The 19,589-nt window shown below is 40.2% G+C and overlaps 1 protein-coding gene across 1 annotated transcript in view; it reads right to left on the bottom strand.

Moving 5' to 3' along the window:
- nsg2 (neuronal vesicle trafficking associated 2) overlaps positions 1-19,589 on the bottom strand; it is a 37,886-nt gene extending 18,297 nt beyond the window's left edge. Inside the window, 4 exon segments of the mRNA XM_029449039.1 lie at positions 5,907-5,996; positions 5,998-6,018; positions 18,747-18,984; positions 19,318-19,589. Of these exon segments, the coding sequence (XP_029304899.1) occupies positions 5,907-5,996; positions 5,998-6,018; positions 18,747-18,875 (240 nt within the window). The 5' untranslated portion in view covers positions 18,876-18,984; positions 19,318-19,589.

Raw genomic sequence — 19,589 nt, 5'->3', positions numbered from 1 at the left:
CCAGGACTGTTAGTTTGTGGTCCAGCGGAGCGTGAAGACGCACGTACGGAACCATCCAGCTGTATGCTGGTTTTGATTTACAAAGTTTTACAATTTCCAGCCTGTTAGCAGCATCCTCTTCCTGTCTGTTTTACACTGATAACTCGCTCATGTAAAGCCAATACAACCATCATATTCAGCTGAGGCCATCGCAGCCTGAACCAATTCATCATTTCACAATGATGGTCAGCAACTCAAAGTGTGTGTACTTCAAGTGCGCAAGCCAAGGCTCTAAGATCTAGGAATCACATCTGGCTAGTTCATTTTATCAGAAGCCAATTTTGAACAATGACGAAGTCTGTGAATATCTGCCAATAGGAGCTGGCACGGTTATAACAGGAACTGTGTGTTGCAAATGTTGAAAAATGCTTCCCAGAACTGAATTTCATGAGTGTGCTGCCCCTGATTTTTGACTCGGAGATAAGGGAGATGGAAGAGGGTGGAAGGACACAAAATGGCAAACAAAAGTGTGAGCTGGACAGATGGTGAGAGGGAGAGAAGGTGAAGGAGCAACAACTTGATGGAGAGAGCGGGAATGACACAGCTGGACATGGAGGAACAAAGGAGATGAGAAGAAGAGAAGATTAGCCAAACAACGATATGTAGCCAGGAAGGTTGGCAGATTAACAAACCCTCATCTCTGTTACCAATTACATGCTGCCTTTAGGCAAACCCACAGCTGCTGAGGTGCACAGGACTTAACTAAACTAGTTCCAGTGTGTGCTATAAATAGATAACTCTCAGACATATAGACCTTAGGTTGTCTAAATGTAATCATACAGAGCCAATATACCTTTCAAAGTCTCCCATAAGGTTCTTATGGTCATAGTTGTTTTTGTTCTGATTAAAATTGAGTTCTTTTGAATGCATCACATATCCACTTTTATATATGAGTATGAATATAACCCAAGATGCTAAGAGAGACAACTATTGAACATATTTCCACAAACATGTACAGACATTCTTTCATGTCCCCCTCAGGAGGAATTATAATAACGTTGGTGATCCCTTAACTTCATAGCTTTACTTGAGGTCAAATTTACAAATTGTCCCGTAGGCCGATACTGGTTTATGACCAAATAACGCTCTCATCAACCTCAGCTGAACTTTGTTATTATCACTAATTATGTTGACATGCTAAACTAAATTATTGTATACCTGCTAATAATTAGCATGTTAGCATTGTTATTGTGCGCAAGTTAGCATGCTGACATTTAGTTCAAATATAGCCTCACAACATGGCTGTAGAATATTAGTGATGTTTTTTTAGTTTTAAGAAAATGGGAACGTATAAGTGTATAGAACATTATTAAGTGGAAATCTGATAAAGATTAATAGTATAAGATTCAGAGTGAAAATCGGGTTTTAAAAGTAACATTTGCAGCGCAAAGAAAAATGTAAAGATAAAAAAAAACATAGCGGAAGTTGATTCTGTCATACAAACACATTAAAACTTGTTGTACTCTGAAGGCAAAATAGGAGTTTAGACACTGTTCCTCCATCACCAGAAAGAAAGAAAAAAGGATCTTCTTCCCCACCCTCTGATATTCTCCCTCATTCAACAGTATAATACGAATGCTAAAGGTCAATCAGTTGCTCACTTGAATAAATGTGTGTGTGTGTGTGTGTGTGTGTGTGTGTGTGTGTGGGTGTGTGCGCATCAGTGTGGGTGTTGAACTGAGAGTAGATAGCGGCTCTGAATGCTCCCTAATGAGCATACTTTTAGTCATCCATACAAAACAAGGAAGAACAATACGTGGAATAGAAGGCTGTGCGAGGTTTCGAACCACAGCAGTAATTACCTCCAACCTGACAAACAGTGGAGGCCTTCTGTGGAGGCGGCAGATTGCAGCAAAGCTTTTATCAGAAGGTGAAGTGGAGGTAATAATGGGATAATTGTTTTGGACCATAGCAGCCTCTCCCGTCGCTACCTGCAGGCCCGCTAACTTCTCCTGGCACCGAGCGGGTTTCGGCTTGGCAGTCACGCCGCTGTCATGTGGTCATGTGTCTGTGTCTGTGTGTGCATGATGAGGTTTGTGCTGGAGTGTCAGTCCTAGGGGTGGGTGTGTGCATGTAGGTTTGAATCGGTGTGTGTGGGGCAAGAGCCGGCTAATTACACTGTGTTTTCTGGATAGCGTGCGAGCCAGAAACCAAGCAGGACAACACCAATTAAATCTCACTTTCATCAATTTCTACACCTGCATCTTGCAATCCCCGCCAGACTAATCTTTTCCTTCTCTTCCAAGTCTTCATTTTCCAGGACGCTCTTCAAGGCATTTACTTTTTTATCAGAAAGTCTGCAGTTGAGCGTGGTGCAAAAATGGATGAGACAGAGAATAGACGTTTTGTAACAAAGGTCATGAGCTGAATTTAAATCACAAAAACACAGCAACTACCTCCATGCAGCCTCTTTTTTCATCCTCAATGTCATCCTTCTTATTGGATCCCAATCAATATTGAATTTTTGAGGCCAATGGGATTTCAATATTTTTTATTGGACATTTTTTGACAAGGAAAATTAATTTATCTTTACCGGTGTAATTGTTTCTCTCTATGTGGTACAAGCTACAGGAGAGGTTTTAAAAACATTATATATGTGAACAGACTCCATCTCACTGAGACCTCTCCAGGTTCTGTTAGCTCGACATGCAGGGAAATTCAGGAGCTTGTAGTCTGGCTTTATTTCACATAGTTAATGGGGAGGAAACATGCCCTCCTCGGTCCGTTAATGGAACAAAACAACTACAGGGGATACGCTGTATCTCAGGTCTGCTGGGAGTAATCAGAAAGACAGAAAGAGAGACGGAGGGAGGAGGGTAAAAGGCAGGTGGCGAGGGACAGGATGAGAGTAGGAGGGAGGGAAAGGAAGGGGACTGGAACACGGTAAGAAATGACACATGAACTTGGTCTAAAGGGAGGAATCTTTGGGAAATACACAGAGATGAAGGGAAGAGGAAATGGATGAGAGAGGCAAGCAGGGAGGAGGTAGCTCATCACTGTATATCTGCTCTTATGCACGACTTCCACCAAATTATAACTGTATTTCATCTTTTTGATGCTTTATTCTTTAGGCAACAATGCATTGTGGATATAAAACGTGTCTGTCTTTTCCCCGCTTCTATTTCTGTCTGCTTTCCTTTACAGAAGGATAACTCTGTGTTGACAGTAACACTGTCATCGCCATGTGTGCCGCTGAGGATTAAAAGCTGCAACTAAACGTTTGTCTTTTATGAAAACAGGCCGCAGTGCGTTTCAAAAATAAAGCAGTTTTAATCAAAAAGGAAAAAGCAACGCAGTAAGCAAAAACATGTGAGGAGAGGAAAGAAAGCAGCGGCAGGGAAGGAGAGAGAAGTGGAGAAAAGGGTGGAGAGTGGTAAGCAGGAGCGAGGCGGTGAGGGAGGGCAGATTACACTCTGAGCTCTTCATCCATCAACACAATCTGCAAAGCTTTGAAGAGAGAAGAGATGTGCAAGCTTTTCATCCAGAAATGTTTGCTTTGCACTGCACAGCATGTGTGTGTGTGTGTTTGTGTGTGTGTGTGTGTGTGTGTGTGTGTGTGTGTGCAGAATCAGCTCTGTCAGTCAAGCAAAGCAACCCTTTCAGTTGAGCAGCCAAAACGAACCGACATCGCACAAAATCACACAGACTGAAATGCATTTCTGCCTAACAAAAGCTGATACGGTGTGGCAAGCCAGAGATGACAGTTAAGTCTGCTGCAACATTTGGGAGCAACTCTGATGAGCAACAATTTCTAACAAGTTGCCTCAGCATTGTGTCCTGGTTTGTTTCCTTTACGGCATGTGTCACATATCCACAAGTCTCCTAAAACACCTGTCAAGGAGAGTACTTCACTGATTTAGCATCACTACTGAATTACATTGTCTGACTCCCGATGACGTGTTTTAAAAAGGAAAAGATCAAAATCGATGCAGAAAAACCAGGATGTTGTCTTCACCCACTATGCAACTCCCCTCGCTGTTAGTTTAGTCAGAGGTTTGTGTATGTTATGCTAGTAACAGCTAATGTAGCATTTAGTATTTAGCCTATTCAAAATCTATATAATAAACACTGTATTTGTTTAAAATGCAGACTTCTCATAATTGCTAATTGCCGTACAAAGTTGTACAAATAATCAGCTCTCAGAGATCCCTATAATATTGCTGGTTTATTAGGCCTTTGTGGGAAACATTACAAGTCAATGTGATGATTTACCTCAATTGTTCAAGTATTAAAATCGTTTTATATTATATATTAGTCAAAAATAGATATTACCATCAAATACAACATTTCTCAATTGAATTTCTTATCATGATACTGTATATATCAAAATTAGGATTTAACATTAAAAAGTATATTACATCCTGTGGTAGAAGATTTTAATCCATATCCCCCACTCAACCAGTCGCATGTCAAATATAGTTCATAAAAGGAAATCAATAAGGGACTGCAGGACTTCATGGACACAAAAGATCTTTTCTCTACATAGAGGACTCCTAACATACTTGTCCACCGATGCTGCCATTTCCAAAACACCGAGCTCATTGCAGCGTTTTGGAGGCTGGAGAGGCCTAAGTGATGCAGTTCTGCACTTCACCTTGGCTCCGTGCTCTCACAGCCTCTTTTTGTGCCATTCTGTTCTCCTTTACTTTGAAGGACCTTTCAGGCCAGTGTTACATCTCTCTTATACACACACACACACACCACACACACACACACACACACACACACACACACACACACACACACACACACACTTAGAAATTTGCACACCTCCACTTGCACACTTCTCTCATCTCTCTCTCTCTCTCTGTCTCTCTCTCTCTCTCGCTCTCTCGCTCTCAGTCAGGGTTGCCATGGAGGGAGGTTATCTGTGCTGCCATGACAACGTGAGTTCTCTTTGGTCTCCCCTAACGACAGAAGAATTGTACAGACAGCGCCGGGTGATGTAGATATTTTCGGACTGGTGGCTCAGTGATTCACACACACACACACACACACACACACATACACACACACACACACACACACACACACACACACACACACCGCTGAAGTCACCTGCTACTCTTTGCCGGGAAGGAGTAGTGCGAAATAATAAGTACTGTACTTAAGTACAAATTTGAGATACTTTTTATATTATAGAATAATGTATTCTTTACTGCACTACATTTATCCGACAGCTTTAGTTCCTATTTACTTTTCAAATTCCTATATACAGTATATTAAATACAAAATGTAATCAATAAATAAATGATGATATTATTTAATCAATAAGACTTTATCACAAGCTACCTCTTAATATGTTAATTGCTTATTGTACACCAAAGCACATTTCTTGTAAGTGCTTGGCAATAAACCTCATTCTTATCCCTTCTGAAGTAAAAGTATTACTTCATGTCCTCTATGAGGTGATCATATCATTACCAATGCTTCCATTTGTTAGTCTGCACTTCTGCTCACAGCTCTACCTCCTGAGTATTTACACAGCAAACTGTCTGAGTTGGTTGCAGATGTATTTCTAAACCAAGCCGGCCGTTCAACCGGGTCACATTCTATTCTATTTTGGAAATATCCTGCTTCTAATTAAAGCCAAAGGTCATATTAAAACCCACACACAAGAAATGTGAGTCACAGACCAAGTACAGTTTGACTTCTTTCGGAAAGCACCGCTCTTCCTAAACCAATATCAGGATATCAGCCGAAAACGAGAACGGATCCGATACCAGTTCTGAATAAATGCAACTGATATCAGAAACTGTTAAAAGCCAATCCCTTATCCCCTTAACAGAACAGGATCCGTGCAGATCCAGATCCGGCATATCGGATCACTTCATTCATCACAAGTTCACAAACTCATTTGTTCTTACCTTAAGTCTCTCAGACACCCCGTCAGTAAAGCTGATGGTGAACTCCTCCACCTTGGGAACCTTCAGCCTCTTCTTCTCTGTCTGGTACTCCTGTGCGAGTTTTCACCACCACCTGGAGGAGGGAGAGAAACCGTTAAAGCAGTTAAATACTCTGCTGATCGCGATGTTATCGTAGGTCACCTACAAAGGTCTTGCTGTAACACGTCTCACATTAAAACACAACCATGTTAAGGATGTTAGAAAACAACAAGAAACATATAAATGAGACATTTGAGAAGATCACTGAACTCTGGACACAATGCCACAGTGTAAGACGGCAGGACAAAATAAAATGTTGTATGTAGTCTAGAGCAGGGGTCTTCAGTCCAAGGACCCCCAAACTGGTGTAGCGTGGAGAAGGGACCCCCTACTGTATATATTGTATAGAAGAGGCAACAATTTTGCGACCCCCCCCTGCAGTACCTTATTTAGTTCCATTGCGTGTTGTTTAGATATGGAATCAAAATGTGTTTACTGCTTCCTACTGGAACTGGATGTGCATAGCCATATGAGAACAAAAGACACTGGAAAGCACATCAGAAGGTCAAACATTTTTCCCCAGTGTGTACATTTAAAAAAACGCATGAAATGTTATAGAAAAAAGTCATTTGAAAAAAAGAGGTTTGAGATGAGTTCACAGCTCAATACACAAAAGTGTAGGTAAGGATGGAAGGGTAGACTGTTACTGTATATGCAATCTGGAACAACATAAAAGAAAACACATCTAATATACAGTATCAATGCAGTATATTGTAATAGCAGTGAAATCATGGACTCCGCTTTTATTTTTGGCATAGGATCAAACCTCGGCTTCAGAACATAAATTACGCCCACCGGCCAAACACAGCTAGAAACCATCCTACAGGAAACACTGGTGCCAGGCATCTGTTGGAGCTCCACTGTATGTTAATAAGGTCTGGTGCCCAGAATTCAAGACCCTCAATCCGAAGAGGAAGCACAGCACATTCTGCCGGCAGCTAGATGTTAAAAAAAAAAGCCAGGGCAGTACAGCCCTGCCCCAATACTGTCAGTCTAACACTCCTCAAGCAAACCCGGTTAGAGGGATGAGAGGGACAAAGGGAAAAGAGACAGAGTGAAACTCCAAAGCTCTTAGATTTGTCTACTTTTTAACTTTCACTTGGAAGGTAAAAAGGTAAAAAGGTACTGGTTACTGGTTAAAGGTACTGGTTCAAAACAGTGGGTGAGGTAAGTGGATGTCACCATACCCTTGAGCAAGGTGTCAACCTCCAGTCTTCCTCATTAAATGATGATTCTGTTTTTTTTTTAACAAAAACAAATCTTATTTTGAGACATCATTAGTTGTTTCTGCCAAAAAACATTTGTTCGTTAGAGGAAAAAGTCCTCTGACGGCCTCAGGATTTATGACTCCTGTCGGTCAGGAGCAAAAGACGAAGTCTGAGTGGAATAGATGGGTCGACTAAATGTTGGATTTTAACACGGGAGATCACTGTTCGTCAGTTTTCTCTTTCTCAGCAATCAACTCGACCAGTACAATGGGATGGGAAAAATATCTACGAAAATAAGACCCATTATCCTATAATTCTGCTCATTAGCTATCGGTCCAAAACACCAGCTGGACACTATAAGCATGCGCTCAATGATTCTCCCTTTAGCTTGAAACCTTTCCCCACATATATGTTTCTTAATTGTGGTGCAAAAGATCCGAATTATTCACTCACTTCGACAATATAATTAATAAATCCACATTGTCCTCTCAGCATTGACATGTCAAAAATCCTAACTCTTAATACTAAAAAAGCTTCGTCCTCTCCGCTTTAGCGTCACCTCCTCTTTTGTGGCACCGACTTGATTGAACAAAATAATCACTTTTACCAGGTTGCACCTCATCATTGCACTTACCCAAAAAGAGCAAGTGCCCCTACTGTTTTGTGCATTCATTGTTTTATTAATGTGCGCAAGTGGACGTGACAGATAGAGAGGTGCACAAATGACAAGGCGGAGGAGAGGTGGAGGCAGAGAAAGAGAACAATATGTCACTGTCCTTGTGGCTAATTGCATCGCTTCTGAGCAGCTCTCCTTCACTTTGAGGCAAAGCCAGAAACTGCTGTGCTCACAAACTGGCTCCACTATCTGAATAACAAAGCTGTCAGTTGGCTCTAGAAAGCCCTTATCGGAGAGTTGAAGGCCGCAGTAGGTGCATTGAATACATTGCATTTGATTGGACCCCTAAGGCTCCGGAGCCTAATGGCCTTCAGTGCATCAACACCAGACGTCATAATCCTAACCAGTGTCTCCATTTTACCTCAACTTTTTCTTTTTCCGACTCACAACAACATGTTCGGTGCCTCCAGGTTCAAACACTGCAGCGCTTCATGTTGCTTCATTACTCTCTCTCCTCCTGCACTTCTCACACCTTTATTTCACGTTACCTAATGATGTGGCTATCAATCAGCGTTGCCTCATTTACACAGACCTTTAGCTATCAGCAGCAGCTAGGAATCTACTGAACAACCTGCCGCCTTCTCTGAATAGACAGGTCTAAATACTCTGTGGTGAACCATTCATTTCCAGCAATTAAATCTTGTTTGACAAAGCTTGATGTAAAAAAATACATCATGTGAACGATGCAGCCTTGAACATGTGATGTGATGAATGAAAATGTAATTACGACTTGCTTACTTATTATTCCACTGAGGTCGCAGCTCATTTTCCATTTGTGATTTCTCCTGAGAATGTATCTATCTGTATTCAAGTGGTCATGTGTAGTTTATTTTTTAGCCAGTGACCTGAGGGTGGCAATGTTGCCAGTTGGATTAAGTATTTTAATAAGTGTTGGGTGGATTGTCATGAATGATATTTTTGATTTCTAAAAGATCCTTCAAGAACCAAAACCCCAATGGTTTTGGTAATCCCCTGACTTTTACTATTAGATGGATTTTCATGCAATTGTGCGCCGACATTCATGTCCCCCACAGGATGTATTAGGTAAGACTCATACAGCCTGTGGTCTACTGTGTAATTTAATTGCATGAATCAGTTATCAATAAAACAATTACAAATTCCTACTGGTGTTCAAATGCCCTCTATAACAATTATATATCTGTAGCACCTGTAGTTTGGGCAAGCTCACCTAATAACTGCCAAGAGCAAAGGGTAAAAGCATTCACTTTTATTGTACTCCATTACCATAAAGAACAGCACCTACACTGTACTCCAACCACAGAACATAAACTGGGAGGCTAAATCGCCTATGCTGCGTTTAACCTGTTAAATCCCCTGTAAGCATGTAGCTGTACTCCATTAACAAATCCCTCATTATTCCAAGATTTGTACCCCTTTTCTTCAAGCTTCCTACCCCCCAATACTACATTGCTGTACCCCAGTGTTGTTCAGTACTGTACTGTTTTAGTAGCATACTGCGACTGTAAAATATAACATGCCATAATTACTTGCACAGAATATAAGTGTTGTTAACAACATTTTACACCAACCTTGAGTTTTGTTTCCCAGTACTGTGCCCCATGGGTGCCAGAAAGTATAATTTGTTTCTCCTTTCCCCCAAAATGCCCAATTTGTACTCCATTGTTCCCCATAGTCTTGTTTTCTTCTGCTACATTTAGGTGCCCGTAGCAATAAGTATGTTTTTGATACCTGATTGACACAACAGAATTACACTGCAGGCTGTATTATAAAGTGTTACTATATATTGTAGTAACTTTGGAGCCCTGAAGTGATTTATTCCAATACATTACGTCCTGTTGGCTTCAAACACATCGTGTGTGGTACCAGTTATTTCACCACACTGAAATAAATTAGAGCTCTAATACACATCTAAAAGTAAATCCATGTCCTGTCATGGAGATATTAGAAGGTCACAGTGAATCAAGACGTTTGCATAGGATGCACATGACTAATTGAATATCTGTAAATAGATTTTCAAAGGGAATTGCAGCAGAGTCTCTGCTTCTGTGAATCATTTAACTTCCTGTTACTGATGGAAAAGTCTCCGTCAGTTTAAGTCTCGTCAAACTCAGCCAGCGACTCTCTGTCTGCCTCTCCATCCTTCTCTTTCCAATCAGTATTTCTTTAGATTTCATATTCCCTGTGGTAGAGCTGTGGAAACTTGTCTTTTCTCGCTGTCTTCCCTAGTATGTTATTTCTAAAAAACCCTGTTATCACTATGATTGCGGTTTTATTTTATATTCCTCAGAGACTGAGCTGCAGGAGAGTGGATGAGGTTTCAGTGTGGAAGGCAGCTGTAGACATTATTTTTTGAGGTGTTTGATTCCAGTGTTTCCTTGTGAATGAATCAGTGAATGAAATCCATATAAAAAAGCAGGAGGGAGACATCCGTGTGGCAGCTGTAATGGTCGTACCTGTCAACCCTCCCGTTTTTCCCGGGATTATCCCGTATTTTTACTTTTATCCCGTTTTTCTCCCGTTTAAATATTATCCCGTATTTTAAACCTTTCCAAAAAAAAAAGTGGCCTCCGGTAGAGCAGGTGGCAGTATTATGTTTAACATGAGCTGAAAAACGTTATCCGCCAGTAAACACACAGAAGAAGAAAACAGGAACAATAACACATAAGAAGAAGAAAACATATGATGAGAGTCACAGTGAACGGGAGATAGATGGAGACGCAGTTGTACCTGCCAAACAAGTTAAAACTTTATGTAAGTACCAAATGGGAGGGGGCCTTCCCTTATTTAATAAAAAGCAGAGTCGGGACAACTTGTGCTTTTTGTAAAGTGTGTCATTCAGATGTTAGCATCGCACACGGCGGAATAAGCGATGTTCGCCAGCAAGAAAAATCATCCAAGCACAAACACATACACTGTCAATGACTTCATGTGTGACAAGAACTGTGTCGGAGGTAAACCAAGTGACCAAAGCTGAGGGAAAGATGTCGATGCTTTGCGCTAAAAATAATGTAGCCTTCAGCTTCTGCGATGATTTCAGTCGCAGTGTAGCGGACATGTTTCCCGACTCTGACATCGCAAGGAAGTCCTCGTCGGGGGAAACAAAAGCCACACTACTACTCAAATAAATTGATGATAATAACAAAAAAATAAAATACATACTTTACATAAACGTGTATTTCCTGAATGTATATAACTGTCCCTTATGTGTTTACATTTACATTATATGGGTGGGGGCTGGGGGGCTGAGAGCTGTTAACATATGGGCGGAGTCTGCCAAAAAATGTCCCTTATTTTGAAATTCCAATGTTGACAGGTATGGTAATGGTACAACATGAGTTCTGACAGGATAAAGTAATGATACAATCAAAGGGGATACATGTTTAATCAGCTCTTCTTCTAGAGATTGGTTCTTTGGTTGATTTTAATTAGACACCACTGCAGACACAAAACAAATGAAAAGTGATTCTAAAGTAAGATGAGCTCAATTTGGAATCTGGATCTGGTGAGAAAACTTAAAGTATAGGTTTTCCAAGACTTTTACTTACAGCCTAAAACCATTTCAGAGGATGTAATTACCTCTGTTCACACTCATACACTCCTGGTGGTACTTGTTATATAATTTGTTTCACTTAGGGACAGCAGAACTGTAAACACCACCATTGATATCATCACATTTTAAGCTGTAGCAAACTCAATAGTCCCTTATTTGCACATCTAGCCGATACAGAGCAACATTAGTATTCATTTCGAGTTGTATGTCCAATACTCACAATTTTCTTTAAGCTCTGATTTTGGTCTCCACCAACTAAATATAATTACATTCAATTCAATTATCTTTATTGTCCCTGGAGTGCAATTCTGGTGCAAAAACAAACAAACATGTTACATGTTGGGGTAGGACAGGTAGTGTAGATTGAGTTTTGAGAGCATTTTACTGACAGCAGCTGCCTGCTGGCTCTGGTAATTACACTAAAACCAAGACAATTATCTGAAAGATGCTAAAAGGCTCAGTAGAGCTAAGGAGAACTGCAGAGGTAGGGGATCTTTTTCTGTGGGTTTGTCACTACGAGCATCACTTTTCACATACATGTAGTGATTTGACCTGTTGTTATACCTATATATATATATATATATATATATATATATATATATATATATATATATAAAACATTGATTATAGGTTCTCTCTCCACCCGGGTAAGTGAGAGCAGTTGTTTGCATTCCTCTGGCATCAGAGATCAGATCGATCGACACAGCTAGAATAAAAACCACAGTTCAGATACCTCACAGGCAGCACTGCAGTACTGTTGGATTACACAGTACAAGAGTAAGAAATATATACATAGAAAACAACAATGGATATTTAAGCCACTAGATACATGTATGTTTTTTATTACTTTAAATACAAAATATACTATTATTTACCTCGTTGCAGTTATTTCTTCCTAATTCTGCCTTTTGTTTTTTTTTTACTTTTGTACAAGATGTTTGCTCAATTTAGCCGTAAACTCATTTCTATACATGAGTACATAGAGTAATTATTAAACTGAATTATAATAATAATAATAATAATAATAATAATAATAATAATAATAATAATAATAATAATAATAATAATAATAATAATAATAATAATAATAATAATAATAATAATAATAATAATAATAATAATAATAATAATAATAATAATAATAATAATACATTAGACTTGTATAGCGCTTTTCTAGTAACTCAAAGACGCTTGACACAGTGAGCGACACAAATAAATAAATATATAAACGAACAAATACCTAAGTAATTATACTATAAGAATTAATTGTGCAAGCCATTATTGAAGCACAAATGCAAAACGTTCTCTGGTTCCAGCAACTCACTCTTTCTCTTTTTTATGTGACAGTAAACTAAATTTGTTTTGAAAACGTCATCTTGGATCTAGGATATTTTGATGTATAATTTTAACTATATTCTGACATTTCATGACCTAACAATTGGCAGCAAATCTAGAATAATTGTTACTTTTAGCCCTTATTCATACACACAACTGGGGTTTTAACAGAACTATAGGCATAGTTTATACTGAACTGTAGAGTTAATGGTTAAATACAAAACTTTAAATGAATTGGATAAATAAAAAGCTTTACATTGACAAAGTCTGCAAAAGCAGTGCAGCAGGCTTTCCTTTTCATAAACAAAATAATATTGAGTCATAATACATTGTGTTGCCTTCAGAAGTCCCAGTTCCTCTCGCAGCCTCTGTGCATGGCCAGCTGGATGCATTTCAAAATAGGTTATGTACAATTTGTGATCATTTGTCAAATTAAACGTGGATGCTGGTCACATCATAACAGCACATATGAAATCATTTATCAATCTATTACTGATTTAACAATGCTGGGGACTCCTGCTCCCAGACATTCCTCTCTATTTCATGAGGCTAAGAACGCACAGCCGTAACAAATGAATGAGACCTAAACGCTACTCCAAAGGAACTGAGAAGAGAAACAAGAAAAGTATGAGGGTGTGTAAGACATTCTACATTTTGGACAAGAAAAAAAGAATGATTATAAGTCTGTCATAGCCTTTAAAGCAGGTCTCTGTACTTGAGCTTTGTTCTCAGAGAAACGACATACGGAAAGAAAATATTTCAGTCTGTGAGTCTCTCCACCCTCCTCTGGTTGTTGGGTTTTTTTTTTCGAAACAGCAATCCAATCAAGATATTGGTGACCTAGCGGTGGCTGCGAGTCCCTGCCCAGATGGAATCAAATCTAATACCTCTCTAATGCCTCAGCCTCTGCAGGCCACAGCGGCATTGTTATGTCTGAGTGTGTGCGTCCGTACGTGTATGAACTTCGCTGTGACTGCAACACCGCCACGGCAAATATCCGCCGCTTGCCCTAGTCAGAGAGGTCACGCAGTCATCAGGCAGGATCAGGGGGGAAACAGCTGGGGTCGTATTGGTAAAGCTGCTCAGAAACGCACTGCTGATCTGGGGTGCTAGTCAGGTCATATGACCCAGTAAATCTCGATTTAGCTTTTAAGGACAGAGGGAACAAAACTGGTCACAGATCAGATTCTGAAAGGCTGATAAAAGCTGATAAACAATGAAGTCTTTGTGGGTTGGGCAGGGTGGCAAAAACAACAACCTTAAATTCAGTGAGATTAAAGAGATTTCAAAGAGATTATTTGTGTACCATATGTGTAGCTTTAAGGCATATATACATATCTGTATGACAGAAACGTATGCTGACGTATACGAATATTTGTCAGAGTCCAAATACGTCCAACTTTTCACCGGATCAGAAAAGTGAACGTATACAGATACGCATGTCTAACCTATTGATAGAGTATCACTTACTTCAGGGGTGTCAAACTCATTTTAGTTCAGGGGCCACATGCAGCACAATTTGATCTCAAGTGGGCCGGACCAGTAACATCACAGCATAACAACCTATAAATAACCACAACTCCAAATGTTCCCTTCGTTTTAGTGCAAAAAAGTACATTCTGAAAATGTTCAAATTTTATCTTTTTACAAAACATTGTGAAATGATAAACCTCAGTTTACAACATACAGCATTACAACTTACAGATCACAGTGTATCTACAAAGGCACAAAACATTTTGTCACAATTACTTTATCATCAAAATAACTCATTTTTACACTTTGCAAAGTCCTCCCGCGGGCCGTATTGGACCCTTTGGCGGGCCGGTTTTGGCCCCTGGGCCGCATGTTTGACACCCCTGACTTACTTAAGGCCCTGTCACACATATCCGTATGACAGAAACGTATGCCGGCGCATACGAATATTTGTCAGAGTCCAAATACGTCCAACTTTTCATCGGATCAGATCAGAAAAGTGAACATATACAGATACGCATGTCTAACCTATTGATATTATATTATTATATATTGAGTATCACTTACTAATACAAAATGTATCAGACGAATACCCAACAAATGCATAACGTATACAAAAATATGGTGTATACAAAATATCGGCAATACGCTGGTTTACGTAGATAATAATAAGGTAAGTTATAAGTAGTATTCGTTAAGAGCTCGCTGTGTTACGCTGGGGTGCGTTGTTGAACGCTGATGTTTTGAGCATGTTCGAAATTACCGGACCTACCCGACGTGTGCTTCATAAGATATGCAGACGTTACGTTAGACATACGTGAATACGGAATACGTACGTGAATATTTAACTACGTAAATATAGTACGTAAATACTTAACTACGTAAATATAGTACGTAAATACTTACCTACGTAAATATAGTACGTGAATACCTACGTGACTACGTTAGAGGTACGTTAGATATAGGCTACGTCGGCTGACGGTGAACCCTACAGCCAGTTTATTGATAACGAGTGGATACCCTATTCCTACCCTATGTTAAGATGATGCCTGACGACGGAGTAACTTATTAAACGTGTTTCTACAGTACAGCTAGCGTTCAGCATGTTAGCCGTTCTCCAGCATCAGCATGACGTGAACCAGATGGCACTTTTCCAGCTGCGTTGTCCAGACGCTCTGATACGTTTTAAATAAGTAAGTGATACGATATCAATGTTTGACATACGTATAATAATTTGTTATGTATTCGTTATGTATACGTCAGCTACAACACCGCTGTGGAAAAGTTGGACGTATTTGGACACATTTTGAGCTACTTTTCATATACGGCGGCATGTTTCTGCCATACGGAGCTGTGTGACAGGGCCGTGTGTCTGGCGTGTCCGGTGTATCGTCTGTGTCCTTTGAACGATCACAACTTACCCTTAATTTATATCAACGTATTGCCGATATTTCGTATACACCGGCATACGTTTCTGTCATACGGATATGTGTCACAGGGCCTTTAGAGACAGAAATTCACACAAAGCTTCCTACAAGGCAGCCATTGTCCTTAAAGCGGCTTTAATCAATATTATATTATAATAAACAATGTGCTCGTAATGTTGAGCTTTATAGTTAATTTAAGCTGTCCAACCCACGACTCTACTCTTTTGGTTCACTCTCACCGCTCTCATAGCGTCGCTTATGGCCGCAGAAGGCAGTTTTTTTGCAGACGAATCTGCAAGCTCATGTTTTATTTGCTCTGGCTGATGTGTCCTGTCCCTCTGCGCTTTGGACAGATTTTCAGCAGCTGCGTTTTTGAGAGGAAACCCATAAAGACGTGCGCAGTTTACGCATTTTCAAAACCGAATCAAGAATCCTGTAGGACTATAGGATACATTGTTTGCTAACAAGTTTGCCACGTCATATATCAGTTTAAAGATTTTAACTTGAAAGGTAATACTTAAAACTGCCATCACAGGGACAAACAATACTTCTACATGGTATTTTAAAAGTGTGTGAGTGTGTTCATACACATAAAGAGTATAGGACAAAGTAAACAGTGCATAATTCCATTAAATTAACTGTGATAGCCATCATCAACACCTCCCACGCTCTGATGTCTAATTACAGAATTCATTATTATTTCTTTTGGGCCTCTGTTGCGTTCATGCATCACTTGTCAGGAAGACAAATTATCACACTTACAGCTGGAGACAAATTCAAAGATTTAACAGCACATTGACCTTTACAACTCCCACACAGTTCCATGTAATAAAACAAATGGACCCATCCACATTTGCATAATAATTTATAAAAAAGGGACAATAAAGGTGGTTGCTTAATGTCTGTGAGGGTGGGCAACTTAAACCAGCAGCGGCTGAACTTACAATTCCTCAGTCCTGTGAGCAAGTGAGCAGCAAACAATATCTTCATCAGCTGTCAGCGACGTGTCTCCAGAAGCAACAAGCAAAAGCAATCTTTGTGCCTGCGTCTCTGAGGCCAGAAAATTCACTGAACAGCAAGCCATCTTCTCCGGCTTCTTTTCCTTTCAAATGTCACCGGCAATAACTTGCAGCTTTATAGCAGGAGCTGATACTCCACCCGGCCTATTCTCTCTGTCTCTATACCTGTTCAGGAAATCCATCAAATGCATTTGAGCAATCACGCATTTACAGTGTGTGTGTGTGTGTGTGTGTGTGTGTGTGTGTGTGTGTGTGTGTGTGTGTGTGTGTGTGTGTGCTATGATGGCAGTGTTCTCAAGTCTAGTGGGACTGATTTAATCAGTGTAATGTCTGACAGCTCTATGGATGTCATGTCGCAAACTGGTGGCTGCTGACAGAAACGACTTGTCAATCAAACACACTTGCGCACATGTCTGTATTATGTGTGCGTGTGTGTGTGTGTGTGTGTGTGTGTGTGTGTGTGTGTGTGTGTGTGTGTGTGTGTGTGAGAGAGCAGTGAATGACATGTCAGTTAACAGGTATATGAAATGAAAAGAGAGTGTGCCTCCCTCAGAAGAATACACAATGAGGGTTCAGACTGTACCATGTGTCCATTTTTTGGATTATTTTTCTCTGAATGCTCAACAATACAATCACGTCAAGAGATTGATCCCAACATACTGTAGATAACTTGTCATGCTTGGGTCCGTAGTTATTGGACCTAAAAGGCTTTTGCCCTCTTAAACCAGCTGTTTTTTACAGGCTTACATTAGACATAGGACGTGCAAAGGGATGGGATTTGTTTAAAAAGCAAATCTGTAGGGCTGCAACTCACATTAATTTTCAATGAATCTCTAAAATAAAAAAGGCTTTTGATCATTGTCTATTTTGGATGTAACAAAATCATTTTAAAAATGTAAATCACAAATTAGAGTCTAAATAAGCATCTTTAACAACGAGCAACAATTTAAATGTCAAAGATATATAAATAATAGTTTGACATGTTAGGAAACACACTAATTCACCTTTTGTCTGCGCTTAACATAATGTAGCTGGAGCCAGTAGCAGTTAGCTTAGCATGACAACTGGAAGCACGTTGAAACGAATACCCTGGCTCTGTCCAAAAGTACCAAAATCCACCTACAAGCACCTCTAATGCTCACTTACTAACATGTTTGTAAAAAAACGACGTGCACATGAAGGTAGTACTGACTGTTAATGACGTATAAAGGCTAATTGTGAGGGTAAACCTAATATGGCAGAGAAGTTTAAATGTGGTTTGGTTGTTTTGCATGGATATAAAGTGGCCAATTCATGTTTAAAACTGAATTGATTGTCCTGTTAGACTCCAGTTCGAAGCCCTATAAGAGAGAGTGTATTGGTTTAAATAACGTTGTACATCAATAATCCTTCTGATACCAAATAAAGTGAGTCAACTAACTGGTGCAATGATTTTATGATAAATTATGTCATTTCACCTTGGAGCTCTACAATAAGTAATTGATCAATCTCAGCGTAGAAATATGGATTCACACGGCTGCGAAATGAAATCATCACACCGTAACTGAGCCAAACACTGTCACACAATTGATGCACAATAAAGCTCTCATAAGAGCTCTCTTGATGTCTAATTCCATTCATTTTCATGACATGCAATCAGTGCAACTCCTGTGTGTCCTGACCCCATAGAAACGCCAATCAGGCTCTCCACGTTGCGCTGCCACCATGGTAACTGGATTAAGGAACTGCGGTGCAGTTACTATGGGATGTCGAGATGATAAATGACAGTCTGGCTGGCACCAAATCTGTCTCCTAATCTCAGCTGGAAAAACAAAGGACACGGCTGGGACAGTTGAGATGAATGAATTTGTGAATGAATGAAAGGGTGTGTGTGTGTGTGTGTGTGTGTGTGTGTGTGTGTGTGTGTGTGTGTACGTGTGTGTGTGTGTGTGTGTACGTGTTTTAAGGTGGGGGGTATTAAGCTAAGAGGGTTTAAGAACAGCATAAGTCAACAACATTGACTTAATAGAAACATTTAGAAATACAGATAGGTGCACAAACAAGCAGGACAGCTCTCTTTCACACACTCACACACCGAGCTGTAGTCTCTCACCTTGTCAGGTGCTTGGCTCTGGAGGCTGCCGACATCCAGTGGAGTGATGAGGGGCACATTCTGAAAGCCGTCCTCCACGCTCACAGGTTTGGCCCCTTTGTCTTGAAGATTACTCCCCAGTTTAACCATCTTTCACTGACCTTCGTATATTCCCTTTATTTCCCTGAAGACTGCTCCTGAATAGAAGAGGTGTTGAGGAAGGATGGGTTTACCTCGCAGACTTTCAGGTCAATGAAACCTGGCAGAAATGGAGACGATTCTAGTGTAAAAGGTTAAATATTGAGGTTTTTACTTGATTATAACCTTAAAGTGCACAATACAAATTAGTTAATGTTAAAAAAAAGAAGACTGTTTTGTTGAGAGGAATGAAAATGCGATTAAATAGTGAATGATAAGAGCAGCAAAAAAACTCCCAAAAAATAAGCTAATTTGTTTGCAATGGAAGAAATCTCGGACTAATTTACCATAAACCAAAGAGGGAAAACAAACCTCCGCCTATAACGTCTCCTCCACCTTTCCACATCACAAGAAATCAACAAAAATTCACCCCAAAAAAAAAGCAGTTACTTACAGCTGATCGTGCCTGTCCGTGCGTCTCCTCTGTGCTGCGGCAGTGTGTGTGTCTGGACAGAGGCGGAGGGGAGCGCAGATGAGGAGCAGGTGAGGCTGGAGGCTGCGCTGCGGTGTCGCTGCTGCTGATGCTGCGGGAAAGCAACGCTGCACCGCCGGAGACAAACTGGATGTCTGGTGGCAGGTTTTCCTACCAGCAGGCAGCCCAACCCCCTAATCCAAACACAGCCTCTTCTTCACCCTGCTGCTACACCCAGCCGCTGTAGCTGCCAC

The sequence above is a fragment of the Cottoperca gobio genome, chromosome 14, assembly GCF_900634415.1.
Source record: "Cottoperca gobio chromosome 14, fCotGob3.1, whole genome shotgun sequence".
In the NCBI taxonomy this organism is placed as follows: Eukaryota; Metazoa; Chordata; class Actinopteri; order Perciformes; family Bovichtidae; genus Cottoperca; species Cottoperca gobio.
The sequence above is the reverse complement of the archived record's forward strand: the minus strand, read 5'-3'. Positions and strand labels throughout refer to the sequence as shown.